This window comes from Oncorhynchus mykiss, chromosome 12 (genome assembly GCF_057628025.1).
Source record: "Oncorhynchus mykiss isolate SJ-2025 chromosome 12, ASM5762802v1, whole genome shotgun sequence".
In the NCBI taxonomy this organism is placed as follows: Eukaryota; Metazoa; Chordata; class Actinopteri; order Salmoniformes; family Salmonidae; genus Oncorhynchus; species Oncorhynchus mykiss.
Window position 1 is genome coordinate 58368287 of NC_143033.1, and position 15754 is coordinate 58384040.

Genomic DNA, 15754 nt, shown 5'->3' on the forward strand with positions numbered 1-15754 from the left:
AGATCCTCACTGAACTTCTGGAGAGAGTTTGCTGCACTGAAAGTAAAGGGGCTGAATAATTTTGCACGCCCAATTTTTCAGTTTTTGATTTGTTAAAAAAGTTTGAAATATCCAATAAATGTCGTTCCACTTCATGATTGTGTCCCACTTGTTGTTGATTCTTCACAAAAAAATACAGTTTTATATCTTTATGTTTGAAGCCTGAACTGTGGCAAAAGGTCACAAAGTTCAAGGGGGCCGAATACTTTCGCAAGGCACTGTAAATCTTTATGGGCGGTAGACTGTAACACGGCAAATGTTTGGTTAAGTTCATATCTATGCACTAGACAGGGCAAAGGACGTAAGTGAAGCCCTTCTGACTTTAAGTGTATGGAACGAAGTGGAGTGATGGAGCTCTAAAAAGTCCACGTATGAAGCTGAAGGATTAAATTTATACTCTATCTGTAGCTCATGGCTATGAGCAGGGGGTAGATAGACTTCATAGAAGCCCCAATCTGATGATGAATCTGTTCAATTTATTGAACGGAGTGGAATGATGGAGCACTAAAAAGTCTACATATGTAAAGTGAAGGATTCAATTGAAACTTTAGATATAGGAAACTCCAACAGTTGCTGAGGTGATTAAAGTGAAGCCTTAGCGAGGAGAACACTCCATCTGTAGTTCATTTATTTGAGTTGAATGGCATGGTTGCTAGGGTGACATCTGTGGTTGAAGCCTTAGCTGGAGGAATTATTGTGTTTCCATTGTAATTTTCATTGCACTTGCATTCAGTAGCATCTATCAATTATTATTATTATTATTATTATTATTGTGAATAGTATTGACGTCAAACGGGAGAATCAAGGACACGGGCGGTTCCTAATGTTGTGAGATTCTCGTTAGTGTTTACAGAACAACGGGTTCTGAGAGATTAGGATCAGGACTTGCAATTGTAACAGTAAGCAACTGTAACAAAATGGATGACTTCAGTGTAGCTCTTATTATGAGTACATGTTGCATGGACTGCTAAGGCATAAAAATATAAAAGTGTGTATTCTTATTTTAAATGTATGTAGTTCTGTACCTGTCTATTCATTCTATGTATTGTAATTTGTTTGCTACATATAATTTACGTTGTTTTGTACCTGTCTATTCGTGTTTTGTGTTATGTCATTTTATGTAGTTCTGTCCTTCAGCTGTAATTGTCTATTCATGGTATGTATTATGTCATGTGTTCTATTTTTTGTGGAACCCAGGAAGAGTACCTGCAGCTTTGGCTGTAGCTAACATGGATCTTAATAGAATACTAATACATCAGCGCCTGTATTTATAAAGCGTCTCAGATTAGGAGTGCTGATACAGCGTCAGTTTTCCCTTCTCATAATGAATATGAGGGGATGCCCGATACTCGATCAGCACTCCTACTCTGCTTAGTTGATATGGGTTCAGAAGTACTCTCTTTCTCCTAACTCTAAGAAGCGCCTAACTCTGAGCAGTGTATTATAATCGTAAAGGAATATCCATTAAAGGAGAGGAGGGACTCTCCTTTCTAAAGAATAATTTTAAGAGTTACATCCAGTCTGCTAGTATTGGTATGTGAGTCACGGTTCAGGCTGGAGGGATTCCCTGTGGATTAGATGACTGTGTAGAGGAGTCCGAGGAGTCAGGCCACTGGGAAGGAAGAAAGGCTGGAGGATAGCTGTATTATAATCCCTGTCTATCTGTCATTTGGTTGGTGCTGGGAGTCAGGTTTATATTACACAACCTTGAGGTTATTACACATTTGTGTTCTGCTATTATTCTGCCTAGTTCTCTTTTAGTCACTTTGTTTGACACAGCTTTCTACACAGGGGGAATGATGCTCACATCTAATTCACTGAAACGCTTTTCAATCAAGCCGTTAGCCAAAGAAAATAGTTTAGTCATGGTTTCCTTAGATTTGAATGATGGGCTTTGCACCTCTGTCGGTCTGGGTATTATTATGTCTTGTCTGGCTTTCGCCTTAGAGCCAGTGTGCAACTTCTGATTACTGTGCTTCATTACCAGACCTGGGTTCAAATACATTTCAATATCTGGTATTTTAAATAATTTTTCTGTGTATATGAGTTTTTCAAATACTTTGCAAGTGTATACTTTGCAAATACTTTGCAAAATTTGAATGTATGTGAAAGGAATTGAGATATTTGAACTCCAGGTCTGTTCATTACGTTGACTTATGTAATACTCAAGGTGTCAAGGTTTGCCCTTGCCTCACTCAATTCTTTAGCTTCTTTAATCTGTATCAAGTGAGGTTTAATTATTATGCGCACTGATGCGCTTCACACTGCTACAACGTGGAAACTACGGAACCAAAACAACGGAGAAGTTTAGCCTCGCGCTTCAACGCTCTTAGTAGTTGCGAAAATTGTCCCGTTATGTGTTTACTTTGTGCATGCAACGTCATCTTGCAGAGTCTTCCTTTTAGGCATAATTGTGAACTTTCTGGTTTGTGCCCTTGGCAGGTTGCAGCAGAGACCCCGTGTGTGGCGTTAGATGAGGCTCCATCCAGGTGTGAGGAGACTCCCAGAGAGGAGGAGGAGTCAGGGTCGCGAGTGACCCCACCCTCACGAGGCCTCTGCCCCGCCCCCACCCCTAGCCTCTCCCACCAGGAGGAGCACACAGAGGAGCAGCGACTACAGTTGCTGGTGAGAACAAATACATCAATGCCACAAACGCACACACACTCACACATATGATTGACCCACTCACCTCGTACAATATACAACCCTGTCATGGCTAGCTATACTGACACATACACACATGCACATACCTCTTGTTGGAGACTGAACTGATATTATGAGTGGGATATGATGTAAGGTTTGCTTGTAGTCTGGAGGATGGCTCACAGACAAGTAATCGTTAGAACAAATCAGGCCACAGGTCTTCGTTTTTTAATAATCAATATTGTCGTGCTGCAGCTGTTGCATCTAGTCAGTCAATTAGCCACTGAGTCCCCCCAGACAGCACACATAACAGTCCTTGTGCAGTCATCATAATGCTTGGTTATTCTGTTTTGTCTGGCGATGGATGTTGAAATAAGCCGATTTTATTTGATTTTTTATTCCATTTCGCTACTGGGGGGTGGGGGGGCCTGCATGACTGTGCATGTAAGCTGCATTTAGAGTAATTAAAGAATGCTAAGCTTGTTAATACCTCGTTGTTACCATGTCAGAGGTCAATATGGAAATCAAGAGCTTATATTTTATTGTGCAGCCAAAACAGATTGATCGTGATTTGTGTAGACACTTTTTTTCATCAAACGCAAAAATGATATGTTAATATGCTTTGACATCTGATATACACGACAGGGTATCATAGACATGGTACTGTAGCTGGGCAGGCTCACAGAACAGTGTGCATGTGCATGATAGTCTTACTGTCTGACGCCAATAGGGCCTGTGTCACATTTAGGAATAGGCAGCCAAAAAAGCTCCTATTTCGAACACCGTGTTCAGATTTCAACGGGGCGAATAGGGTCCGATATGGATGTTTCTGACGCTTGCAGGTCGTGTAGTCGCTGTAACGTGACATGCTCTGGCTTCCTTTTCAGGAACAGGAGCTGAGTAAGAAGAGAAAAGAATGTGAAAACCTTGAGCATGAAGTAAGGAAGAGACAGAAGAAATGTCTAGATTTGGTAAGAAATCCTCAGGGGCCATCCACTCGTGTGTTTGTTAACTACTGTACTCTCAGCGTGCTACTACCAGTGGACCAGGTGTTATGACCAGCGGTAGCTGGTGAAGTGAGAACATCCCACTGGAATGGAATGAATGGAACAGTATCAACCACATGAAACACAAGGTTCCAATAACTCCATTCCAGCCGTTACATTACACCCATCCTGAAACGAAAGTGACACCAGCCTCCACTGATTTACAGCAATAATACGGCTGTACTACAATATAGTGACTATACTCTCTGTTGACTGGGACTGATGAGAAATCATGGCTTCGTCCCTGGCTGTTGAATCTGAGTCTTGTCTTCTTGTTGTCGTTTGTGCTCTGACAGGAGAGCCTGCTTGAGGATGAGCGGGGCAAAAATGAACAACTAGAGGAGGAGGCGGATCTCCTCAGGAGGAAGGCACAGCCGCTCGACCAGGTCAGTCTCCATTCTATTCTATTGAGGGCCTCTTAGGCTTACGGTTGTTTTAGATGACAGAATAAATCTCTACATTATGGTTCAAATTGGGAACCCTCAGTAGTCTTTTCTGTTGTGAACCTTCAGTAGACCGGAAGGGCTTCCGTTTCTATGTTGGAATGGGACAGTATTTGTTTTGTGTCTGTCCTTCTCCTGCTAGTCATGAGGAATGTCAGTACTCTCTCTATCCCCATCTCTCTCTCTCTCTCTCCCCATCCCTCTCTCTCTCAGGCCCGGGTTGAGAATGAGGAGCTGAGGGAAGACCTCTCTGAAGTGACCGCTCAACGTGATTCAGTTCTCGAGGAGAACCAGAGACTCCGTGCCAAACTGGAGAACCTAGAGCAGGTCCTAAAGGTACAGGCTCACCTCCAGTCTTCTGTTGCAACACTTCCAAGTTTCACTATTTCAGAACAAATGTGAAGAATCCGGAGATCCCTGGGGCCAGGTCCACTTTGACTACAAACATAGTAGTGTTAGCATTTATTAGTAGTGTTGCCAGTATGCATTTATTAGTAGTGTTGCCAGTATGCATTTACTAGTAGTGTTGCCAGTATGCATTTACTAGTAGTGTTGCCAGTATGCATTTACTAGTAGTGTTGCCAGTATGCATTTATTAGTAGTGTTGCCAGTATGCATTTATTAGTAATGTTGCCAGTATGCATTTATTAATAATGTTGCCAGTATGCATTTATTAGTAGTGTTGCCAGTATGCATTTATTAGTAGTGTTGCCAGTATGCATTTATTAGTAGTGTTGCCAGTATGCATTTATTAGTAGTGTTGCCAGTATGCATTTACTAGTAGTGTTGCCAGTATGCATTTACTAGTAGTGTTGCCAGTATGCATTTACTAGTAGTGTTTGCCAGTATGAATTTACTAGTAGTGTTGCCAGTATGCATTTACTAGTAGTGTTGCCATTTTAATTTGTCTGGGAATTTGCCTCATGGAAGCCGAGAGTAGAGACTATAGAGTAATTATGTAAGTGTTGTTTGACTACATGAGATACGTGTCTCCTTTGATTGCTTGCAGCATATGCGAGAGGTCGCCGAGCGAAGGCAGCAGCTGGAACTAGAACATGAGCAGGCACTGGCTATCCTCAAGTTTAAACAGGATGAGATCAAACGGCTACAGCGGGTGAGCAGCACCATACATGGCCTCTGGTCCTCTGTAGCTCAGTTGGTAGAGCATGGTGCTTATAATGCCAGGACAGTGGGTTCAATTCCCAGGACCTATACGTAAAATGTATGCTTATATAAATGGCATATACAGTGCATTCGGAAAGTAATCAGTCCCCCTTTCCACATTTTGTTACGTTACAGCCTTATTATCAAATATTGTTTGTTTTTTTCTCATCATTCTACACACAATACCCCATAATGACAAAGCAAAAAATTGTTTTTAGAATTTTTTACAAATGTATTACAACCATTTTTTTAAAAACCTTACGTACATAAGTATTCAGACCCTTTGCAATTAGTCTTGAAATTGAGCTCAGGTGCATCCGGTTTCCATTGATCATCCTTGAGATGTTTCTACTACTTGATTGGAGTACACCTGTGGTAAATTCAATTGATTGGTTGCAGTGTATTCAGACCCCTTGATTTTTTTAGGTTACAGCATTATTATTTAACTGTTTTCTCTCATCAGTCTACACACAAAGCAAAAACAGTTTTTTAGAAATGTTTGCTAATGTAAATATCAAATTTACATAAGTACTCAGACCCTTTACTCAATACTTTGTTGAAGCACCTTTAGCAGCGAGTACAGCCTCAAGTCTTCTTGGGTATGACGCTACAAGCTTGGTACAACTGTATTTGGGGACTTTCTCCCATTCTTCTCTGTAGATCCTCTCAAGCTTTGTCAGGTTGGATGGGGAGCATTGCTGCAGAGCTATTTTCAGGTCTCTTCAGAGATGTTAGATCGGGTTCAAGTCTGGGCTCTGGCTAGGCCACTCAAGAACATTCAGAGACTTGTCCCAAAACCACTTCTGCATTGTCTTGGCTGTGTGCTTAGGGTCGTTGTCCTGTTCGAAGGTGAACCTTCGCCCCCAGTCTGAGGTCCTGAGCTCTCTGGAGCACGTTTTCATCAAAGATCTCTCTGTACTTTGCTCCGTTCATCTTTCCCTCGATCCTGACTAGTCTCCCAGCCCCCGCCACTGAAAAACATCCCCACAGCATGATGCTGCCACTACCATGCTTCACCGTATGGATGGTGCCAGGTTTCCTTCAGGCGTGATGCTTGGCATTCAGGCCAAAGAGTTCAATCTTGGTTTCATCAGACCAGAGAATCTTGTTTCCTCATGGTCTGAGAGTCCTTTAGGTGCCTTTTGGCAAATTCCAAGCGGGCTGTCAGTGCCTTTTACTGAGGAATAACTTTTGTCTGGTCTGCTCTACCATAAAGGCCTGATTGGTGGAGTGCTGCATAGATGTTTTTTCCTTCTGGAAGGTTCTCCCATTTCCACAGAGGAACTCTAGAGCTCTGTCCGAGTGACCATCGGGTTCTTGGTCACCTCCCTGACCAAGACAATTCTCCCCCGATTGCTCAGTTTGGCCGGGCGGCCAGCTCTATGAAGAGTCTTGGTGGTTCCAAACTTCTTCCATTTAAGAATGATGGAGGCCACTGTGTTCTTGGGGACCTTCAATGCTGCAGAAATGTTGCGGTACCCTTCCCCAGATCTCGACACAATCCTGGCTCTGAGCTCTACGGATAGTTATTTCAACCTCTTGGCTTGGTTTTTGCTCTGACATACACTGTTGACTGTGGGACCTTATATAGACAGGTGTTTGCCTTTCCAAACCATGTTCAATCAATTGAATTTACCACAGGTGGACACCAATCAAGTTGTAGAAACATCTCAAAGATTATCAATGGAAACAGGATGCACCTGAGCGCAGTTTTGAGTCTCATAGCAAAGGGTCTGGATATTAAGGAAATAAGGTATTTCTGTTTTAAGTTTTAATACATTTGCAAACATTTCTAAAAACTGTTTTCACTTTGTTATTATGGGTTGTTGTGTGTAGATTGCTGAGGATTGCTTTTTATTTAATCAATTTTAATCAATTTTAGTACCGTAACAAAGTAGAAAAAGTCAAGGAGTCTGAATACTTTCCAAATGCACTGTATATAATCACAACTGCCAATAAACCCTGTTCCAAGCAATCACTCAGCAAAACCCAATCAAAAATGTTGTCATCAATTATATTATGGGTAATTAAGACTTTGTCCAGTAGGAGGCAGCCTTTGGGTGCAGGGCTGTTTGTTTTGTTCTAGAGAGAACTTTTGAGAGGGACTAGATGTGAACTAATAAATAAAAAACGGTGTTTATTTTTCCATTCAACAGGCTGAGTTTTTTGCCAAGAGGGAGCATGAGGGGGTGGTACAGTTGCTGGAGGTAAGTCTGGTCTTGATCTTGTATTTTTATGGTGCCAATAGAGGTCTAGAGCTTGTATTTCTATAGTGCAGACAGAGGTCTAGATCTTGTACTTCTATGTTTCTGATGATATTTCTATTGGTGCAGAGGTGCGGTTGTTGTAGTTCTATAGACACTACATTATCATTCCCTCTCTTTCACATGAAGGTAGCCTGGCAGGGCCTCCCTCTACATACTATAGTATAGGCCTAATGGCTAATGAGACTGAGGTGAAATTGCACGCTCGAGGGGAATATATCAATATTTACCTAAGCCACAATACCTTGTGGAAATCACTGACTCTCTCTCTCCCCAGAGAAGTGAGAGGTAGAGTGTTCGTTTAGAGCAGGGATCATCAACTAGATTCAGCCAAGGGACGATTTTTTCTTGAGCGGAAGGTCAGGGGGCCGGGACAAATTTACAAATAATTTGTAGACTGCAAATTGACCCCAAGAAGCCCAAACAGATATAGTATTTTTACCAAAGCATAATTATTTCAAACCTTGCTTACATTTGTGTACAACCACATATATCTCTCTATTATGCGTGGGAATAATTTGGAAAAGATTTCCAAAATAAAAATGCCTTGGAGTTGATTTGCTAGTGTTTTTACAGTAATTTTTTGTTCAACCATTTAAAAAGAAAGAACCTCCGACAGACTGATCATCATAGTGTATACTGTCATTGTGTCAGTAAACCCTTTGTTATACATTGTGTTAATGTGTTGTGTTTCTCTGTGTAAAATTAAGTGTGTATGTATTCTGTTGTAGGACTTGATCCAGCTTGTGTTGCAGAGGGAGCTGGTACAGTACCGTTACGCTCCTGTTTTGTTTGAATTGCTCATTACTATTCCTCCTACTCTCTTCCTCTCCATCTCTCTAAACAAAGAGCATCACTTGTAAAAGTCTCTCTCTCTCCCTCCAGAGGAGGTATGGAAGACGGAGAGAAATAGTGATGAGATCATAGTGTCTATACGGTCCGTTTCTATCCCTATCTCAATGATTTACGCTGACAGACTCTTCTCTCAGGACCTGGACTCTAATCTATTAACCATGTTTTTCTTCTTCAACTCCACTTTTCACAAGCATGAGTTTTGTTTTTGAAGTGCTTTTTTTCTGTGCTTTGTTTCCCTGCTAACCAGACAACTCTGGACTGCATGCAGGTACCGGCAACACAAAGCCTCTGTTCTGATACTCTAGCCCAGATCCCAACCTCATCCACCCTGTTACCAACCCCCACCTTAATTAAGCCTCTGTGTAGATAGATAGACTACACCTTGACTTTACAAAGTCCTAGACACAAGTGTCCTTGCAGCAAGTTAGTTTGAGAATCAGGGACAAATTGAAATGTGACCGGTGATACCCTGATTAGGGCTGTGGCGGTGATTGTCAAGCAAATAACTGACAGTCTCACGGTAACTTACCTTTATTTACATAAACACATTTAGCATCTCCTGGCTTCCATGCATAGCCTACAAACCATTTTTAAAGTCTACCAAATCCATGTAATACAGCCTACACCTTCACAATAAATCCATTATTTATTTTAGACAGGTCTAAAGAAACATTATGTGAAGAAAATGTAGTCTATTTCAGAAGAACAGAATAGCATACTGAGTTGTCCTTATGTTAGGCCCTGATCTGGCTATGCCATATGGCTGTAGGCTACACTAGTTAATATAGCAGACAAGATTAGCTTAGAATTCTGTGACATTATTTTATACTATTTTATAGTATGAAGAATACAATTTAACATAACTGAATAAAATAGAAAGTATATTTTCTCCCAACGATGAGGGAGTGTGCACATGCAGCTATTCTATGTTGAGCGGTTAACAACGAAACAGGTCCTCCTACATGCTGAATTTAGATGTATTTATGCAACTTTAGGCTAAATGTTTAGATGATGGGACTAATGATGATTTGAAAAAAGTTGCATGAAAGGCATCAGTCTCTCATTCACAATTTGAAAAGCACTTGATAATATTCTCACCAGGCCTTATGTAACTTTACTTGTGATACAAATGTTGGGCTGTATGTTTACATTTTTAAGACATTCTAAGGCTGCATTATGTGACTCTAATGATCTTTTGAAAAAAGTTGCATGAAAGGCATGAGCTCTGCTTTGTTTTTTGCGCAGGCTGTACACACTTCATCAGTCTCTCATTCACAATTTGACAAGCACTTGATAATGCCTCAAATTTCCTTGCTGCGTTCCCTTTGTGTGGCCATAATGCCTCCTAAAAGGCTGAATGCTAAAAAAAAATCCATACCTTTTGCGGCCAGTGGCCGTTGTGCCCTTGGGCTGAAATTAATAATTATAATTTGTGCCGAAACACCTCTCACTCACATGGCTCCATCACGTGATCTGGTCTTTCTCACAGGTTACAAGTACAGGCTGTGCCAAGACATCAGGCTGCAACTGCGTGTGTCCTTGTCCAAGGCGCATTGTAGATATTGGAAGAACTGTCCACATTTACTTTTCGTCAGCTGAAAAGCAAAAGCACTAGCATATGTCAATCTACTATCCCCCATAGTACAAAAGTTGACCTATAAATATTCCAAACATACATAGTCTGGAACAGTTGTGGGATGTGATAGATCCCAAATTAATACAGCCACTAGCATCAAATAACCTGTTTTAAGCAATGAGCCTGACGCAGCAGATGAGAACGTTTAGCTCAAAATGTTGATAAACTATTAGGCTATTTCTTCACATTATAAGCACAGCAATGCGCACAGGACAGTAGGCTATAAGCGCAAATGTTCCATTAGCAGGAAAACACCATTCTCATAAGTGACCACAAATGCAATATATACATGTTTTGCTTTTATTATGAAGGTGCATTTTTATGGTGAAAATGATCTTCCCCAAACTAGAAACTCACGCGCTGCGTATGTATGCCAGTTAGGCTCTACACCAGCTGTAAAGCAGATTAATGTGCTTAATTTTAAGAAGTTATTTGGCCACTTTAGTTGTGATACAAACCTTGTCAAAACATATAGGCTACATGAGGTGTGCGACTGTGATTTGAAAAAGTTGCACAAATCATAATGCGCTGTTTGCATTAAGCTAGGCTGTCACGCTGGTATAAAGGATTTGGAGACAGGCGCAGGAATACACAATAGGGTTTTTTAATACTCCAAAACAAACACATATACAAAAACACTGGCCTGTACCCAAACAAACAAGCGAGGGTAAACCTCGTTGAATGACACGGGACGATACCCGTAAAACACAACATGCTGCGTGCTTTATAAAACAGCTGCACCAACGCATAGGTACTCACAACACCAACGGACATGCGAACAATAACCGACAAAGACAGAGGGAACAGAGGGCACATATATAACATACTAATCAGGGGAAATGAGAACCAGGTGTGTGTAATCAGACAAGACAGTCCGGGGTTGATGATAATGAATCCCGTTCAGTGAAGCCTAGAAAGCCTGTGACGTACTGGTGAACAGAATGAGCATCAGTACCGGGGGGATCCGTGACATAGGCATTATTCACGAGTGATAATAAATTATTCACAAGTGATATGCTAATATTGCCACCCATTACACTATTCTTGATTTAATCTTGTCTTTACATATACTAAATAATATATGTGTGAAATATGTTTTGATTTAGAATGGACCATTATCATGCACCTATCTCGAAACAGGGGCAACGGAAAAAAATACATGTCATCTAGGCACGTAAATAGCGATTGGTGGACACCTTTCACATAGTTCATTTTCATGCCAACCAGGTAGGCTATAATCCTGTTGTGAAGAGAAGCAATGTGCTAAATATTAATACATTTGAGAAGTAAATATAGTAGGCCTAGCCTACAGAAAGCTGATGGGATCCTCCTTTTTTTAATAGAGGCCATCACGCAATTGCATAGCCTATAGAAATGTTGAGCAACATGAGCTCATGGGCTCTCATTAAGTGTTTGATTTTCGAAAACATTTGCATTGATGTCAGAATGATTAGAGGGACAATAGAGTGCAGAGTACCAGGCAGTTAGCAAGTTCGGTTGGCTACTAATGACGATCAGCAGTATCAGAGCTTGGAGAAGCCTAATTACCGTGACTAAACGGTCACATGGAATTTGACTGCCATCATGAATCGTGACTGCCGGTGTGGCGGCAATATGGTCACCGTAACAGCCCTAAACCTGAGTCCATATTTATTGTCTCTGGGGACTTTAATAAAGCAAATCTGAGGAAAATGCTACCGAAGTTCTATACCTATATTGGTTTCTAGGATGTATTTATGGAAAGACAAAGATGGCCTCGTATGTTTTCTAGCTACAACAGAGGTGGTCTATAGTGTTGTAACAGGCTTTGAATACAACATGACAAGGTTATTTGGGCTCTCTCTGAGAGGTGATAGGCTCCAGCCAGGCCGGCGTGTGTCAGTGTACTGTCCTATGTGCCTTTCCCTACACGTCTGTGTGGTTCAACCAGTTACATAACAAGCCTAGTAGTAATTGTGTTCATTTGAAATAATCCCTTTGTTGACATGGAGAAACCCTCTGATGCCGGCTGGCCCTCTGTTTGTGAATGTGTATTAGTATGTGTCCTTGTGTGCGCTAGCGCTGTGTGTATGGAAGTGTTTAACTATACACGTCCACGCACACACACAGAGAGAGAAAGAGTGGAGTGTGAGGGAGAGAGTGTGAGAGAGTGAGTGAGGGAGGAAGTGGAGTGTAAGAGAGTGAGTGTAGGTGATTAAAGTCAGTGTGAAACAGGTCAGGCCGAGTGATGCTGCTGTTAGATTACTCTATGGCACGAAATCCAGTCCCCCGCTGGGCTGAGTAAACTGAACCGTGTTCATAGGAGAATTGGCTTGGTTCTTAAGCTCAAGGTGTTAAGATAGAGTTAGCCTGCTTTCTTGGCAGTCGAGCTGTGACCCTGACAGTGGGGCTTCTCGCTCTCTTCCCTCTCTCTTGCTGCTCTCTCTCTCTCGCTCTCTCTCTCTCTCTCTCTCTCTCTTGCTGTCTCTCTCTCTCTCTCTCTCTCTCTCTCTCTCTCTCTCTTTCTTTCTTTCTTTCTTTCTTTCTTTCTTTCTCCTCTCAACGTAGTTTTGAATCTCACTATTGGGAGCTTGATCTATCCTATAGTCAGCACAGTGACTCAAATCTCGTAAGAGAACGGGTAGCATGCCCCCCCCCCCCCAAAAAAAGTTTGTGAACCAACACTTGCACTTGACTTTTTACGCCCCTTACTAGCTCTGACTTTGCTGTTAGCTACTTTATTGAGGAAAGATGTACTTACTATGACTGTGGTTATCTTAAGATGAATGCACTAATTGTAAGTGAGCGTCTGATGAATGACTAAAATGTCATACATTAGCTGGATCTACTTGCTCTATCTCCCACTTTGTGACTTGGTTCATGTTAGAGTTTGAGCAGTCATTTGGGACAGGCTGTGCTTGGTGGTGTAGGTGAGAGGTTTGACAGGAAGCTGTGTGTGTGTGTGTGTGTGTGTGCACGTGTGTGTGTCAGTGCACGTGCGTGTGTGTTTCGTTTAGCTAGGGGCCCTGTCACATCACTACCAGGAAACTCCCACCACAACCGGAAGTGAAAGCAGCCAGTTATAGAAACTCACTGGGGGCTGATGCTAAACCTTGTTAGAGCGTTCTGACTGAGCTGTGGCCGTGGCTCTGTAGTGGCTTTGCTAGTGTGACTGTGAGCGCTGCAGAACTGTGTCGGAGGACATGCAACTCGCTGCAAACTACGCTAGCTACGCTTCAGATTCTGTTTGTCACCCACAAAACCAACACCTCCTTCTAAGGCCTTGAAACCTGTTATTCACCCTTCTCACTCCTTTTCCCGCCTTTTTGTCTTTTAATTTGATCCTAAATGTGATCGTACTTGTAAGTTAATGTTTATGCATATGATAATAAGTCAATTTCTTTAAGTTGATATTCCAGTAGTATCATTTTTAAATAGGCAGATTGTCAAAGTAGGCCACCACACAAATACCCTTTCATTAGCCTATGATATTTTGTTTGCCTAGGAGCTGAAACTAAATCCTTTGTATGTATGTGTGTGTGTGTACCTCTATCTCTCTCTGTGCTGTCTTCAGTCTAAGGTGCGCGAGTTGGAGGATAAATGTCGCAGCCAGAGTGAACAGTTCGGCCTGCTCAGCCATGAGCTGGAGACCTTCCGACTGCAGGCCGGCAAACTGGACCTGGCCAGCTCCGCACTCCTCACTAACCATGCCCTCTGCCATCTGACCAACGGTGTGGGCCTCGCTGGGGGTAACCATGGCAACCGTTATTACCATCATGTTCCTGATACATGCCAAAGGGCAACCGTTGTTACCATGATATTACCCTAACCATTCAACCATATCATATTACTGTCACGACACCAATACATTCCACATACTCATATTCCCTTCATGAGATTCACTCCCCATCCCAATAAATGCATCTTCATATGTCCTTTGTATGCCCCCTCAGGCTCATTTTAACTACTAATACTGAATCTCCCACAGGCACAGTTTACCAATATGGTCTATAGTTTCTACCAAGATTGATTGTACACATGAAGATTGCTAAACTAAAGAGTGCTTATTCCAACCCTGGATGTCCATGTAGGATTCTGTTGGTATTACTTTTAAATCGACATGATTATGTTTGAAAGGGATTCCGCATGCATTCACTTTGATGCAGACCAGGACTGAGAACATAATATATTGTAATCCTGGCCGCCACTGGCTTTAAAGTATCCCTTCAAATCTCTATTGTATCCATCCCTCCCTCCCTCCAGCCATGTACAGTAGGTGTGCTGTTTCTGTTGTAGATCAAGGTGGCCTACCTATGGGATGATTTGAACTCTCTGGGTGATGATATGGACTTCTGGAGTCTGGAGGAGAGAGAGACTCTCCCTTAGGACTCCTCGCTACCATGTACTGCTACTATTCCTAGAGATCTTGGGTCATTGAGACTGTCACTGCTACCATGAGCACTATCACTCCCTTTCCTGGTCTTTTTTTGAGTAACTTGGTCCCTGAAATCACTGTTAGGTTAATTGTAATGATCCACATATTCACAATCAATTGGTTTGGTTTGATGGGGCTTGCAGTGAGTGGCTGTATGAATGATGCCACACATATACAATCCCTCTCACACAAAGGTCCCAAACACACACAGAGGTGTGGGTCAACAACGGTGAGTGAGTGATATCCGGGCTGTATGTGTTAAGCCCCTTAGTTCTTTCTGGCCCCTGTGTGCCATGTAATGGTGCTGTGCTCGGGGGTCGTGACCTCTAAGCACAGAGACAGATGGGGACAGGAGGGTTTTACTCCCTCCACTTCACTGTTTAATCAGCCAGGGACCTAGAACACCAACACCCAATTGGATAACTACAAACAGGTCACAGAAGAGGGTGTATGTTTGTAGCCTGAGGTGGTCCAGTTGTCTAGGCCACTGCCTCCAGAACACATGTACTTGTGCTCACATGGGTTCCAATCCAACCCGCTGCTCTTCTAGAACACTTTCTCCTCCTAACTTTTCCTGTTACTCTCTCGCTATCCTTTCGATGAAACATGAAAAAAGCGGAGAGATTTGTTTGCTCATGAAGTATCTTCCTCCTCCCTGTAGATGTGGCGGCAACTCTCCAGATGGGGGCCACCCCTCACGCTGCGGGTCTCACGCGCTCCCCCACCACCAAGCACCGTGAGCTGCCCACCATCAGCCTGACCAAGTCCTCCAGCTCCCCCAAGTCTGTCTCTGACACCACCCACCTCTCTCCAAAGTCGGCCGAGTCCCACCACAGCCCCCATCACAGCCCACGCAGGACCAGCCCCACGCCACACGAGGTGAGAGCTCTAACATAATTTAATCCTGATTTATTGCATTGGGAAAGTCACTACTTAATTCATATGGGGAGTTTCTTGTTCAACTTAAAAACATAGTACAGTAGTCTCACTAACGGTAGGACTAGATGACAATTTCAGATTGGCTTAGTATTTGAGTTTTGCTTAAAGGGATACTTCAGGATTTTGGCAATAAGGCCCTTTATCTACTTCCCCAGAGTCAGATGAACTCGTGGTTACTGTTTTTATGTCGGTTTCCAGTATGAAGGAAGTTAGAGGTAGTTTCGTGTGCCAATGCTGACTAGCGTTAGCGCAATGACTGGAAGTCTATGGATATCTACTAGTGACACACACAATAATCTTCTACACAAAGA

General features: G+C 42.4%; 1 protein-coding gene across 1 annotated transcript in view; it reads left to right on the forward strand.

Moving 5' to 3' along the window:
* LOC110537838 (peripheral-type benzodiazepine receptor-associated protein 1) overlaps nucleotides 1-15754 on the forward strand; it is a 174203-nt gene that overhangs the window by 119810 nt on the left and 38639 nt on the right. The window contains exons 6-14 of the mRNA XM_036937863.2: nucleotides 2482-2664; nucleotides 3570-3653; nucleotides 4025-4114; nucleotides 4385-4507; nucleotides 5181-5285; nucleotides 7492-7542; nucleotides 8331-8363; nucleotides 13644-13818; nucleotides 15166-15383. Of these exons, the coding sequence (XP_036793758.2) occupies nucleotides 2482-2664; nucleotides 3570-3653; nucleotides 4025-4114; nucleotides 4385-4507; nucleotides 5181-5285; nucleotides 7492-7542; nucleotides 8331-8363; nucleotides 13644-13818; nucleotides 15166-15383 (1062 nt within the window). The remainder of the gene's footprint in view (nucleotides 1-2481; nucleotides 2665-3569; nucleotides 3654-4024; nucleotides 4115-4384; nucleotides 4508-5180; nucleotides 5286-7491; nucleotides 7543-8330; nucleotides 8364-13643; nucleotides 13819-15165; nucleotides 15384-15754) is intronic.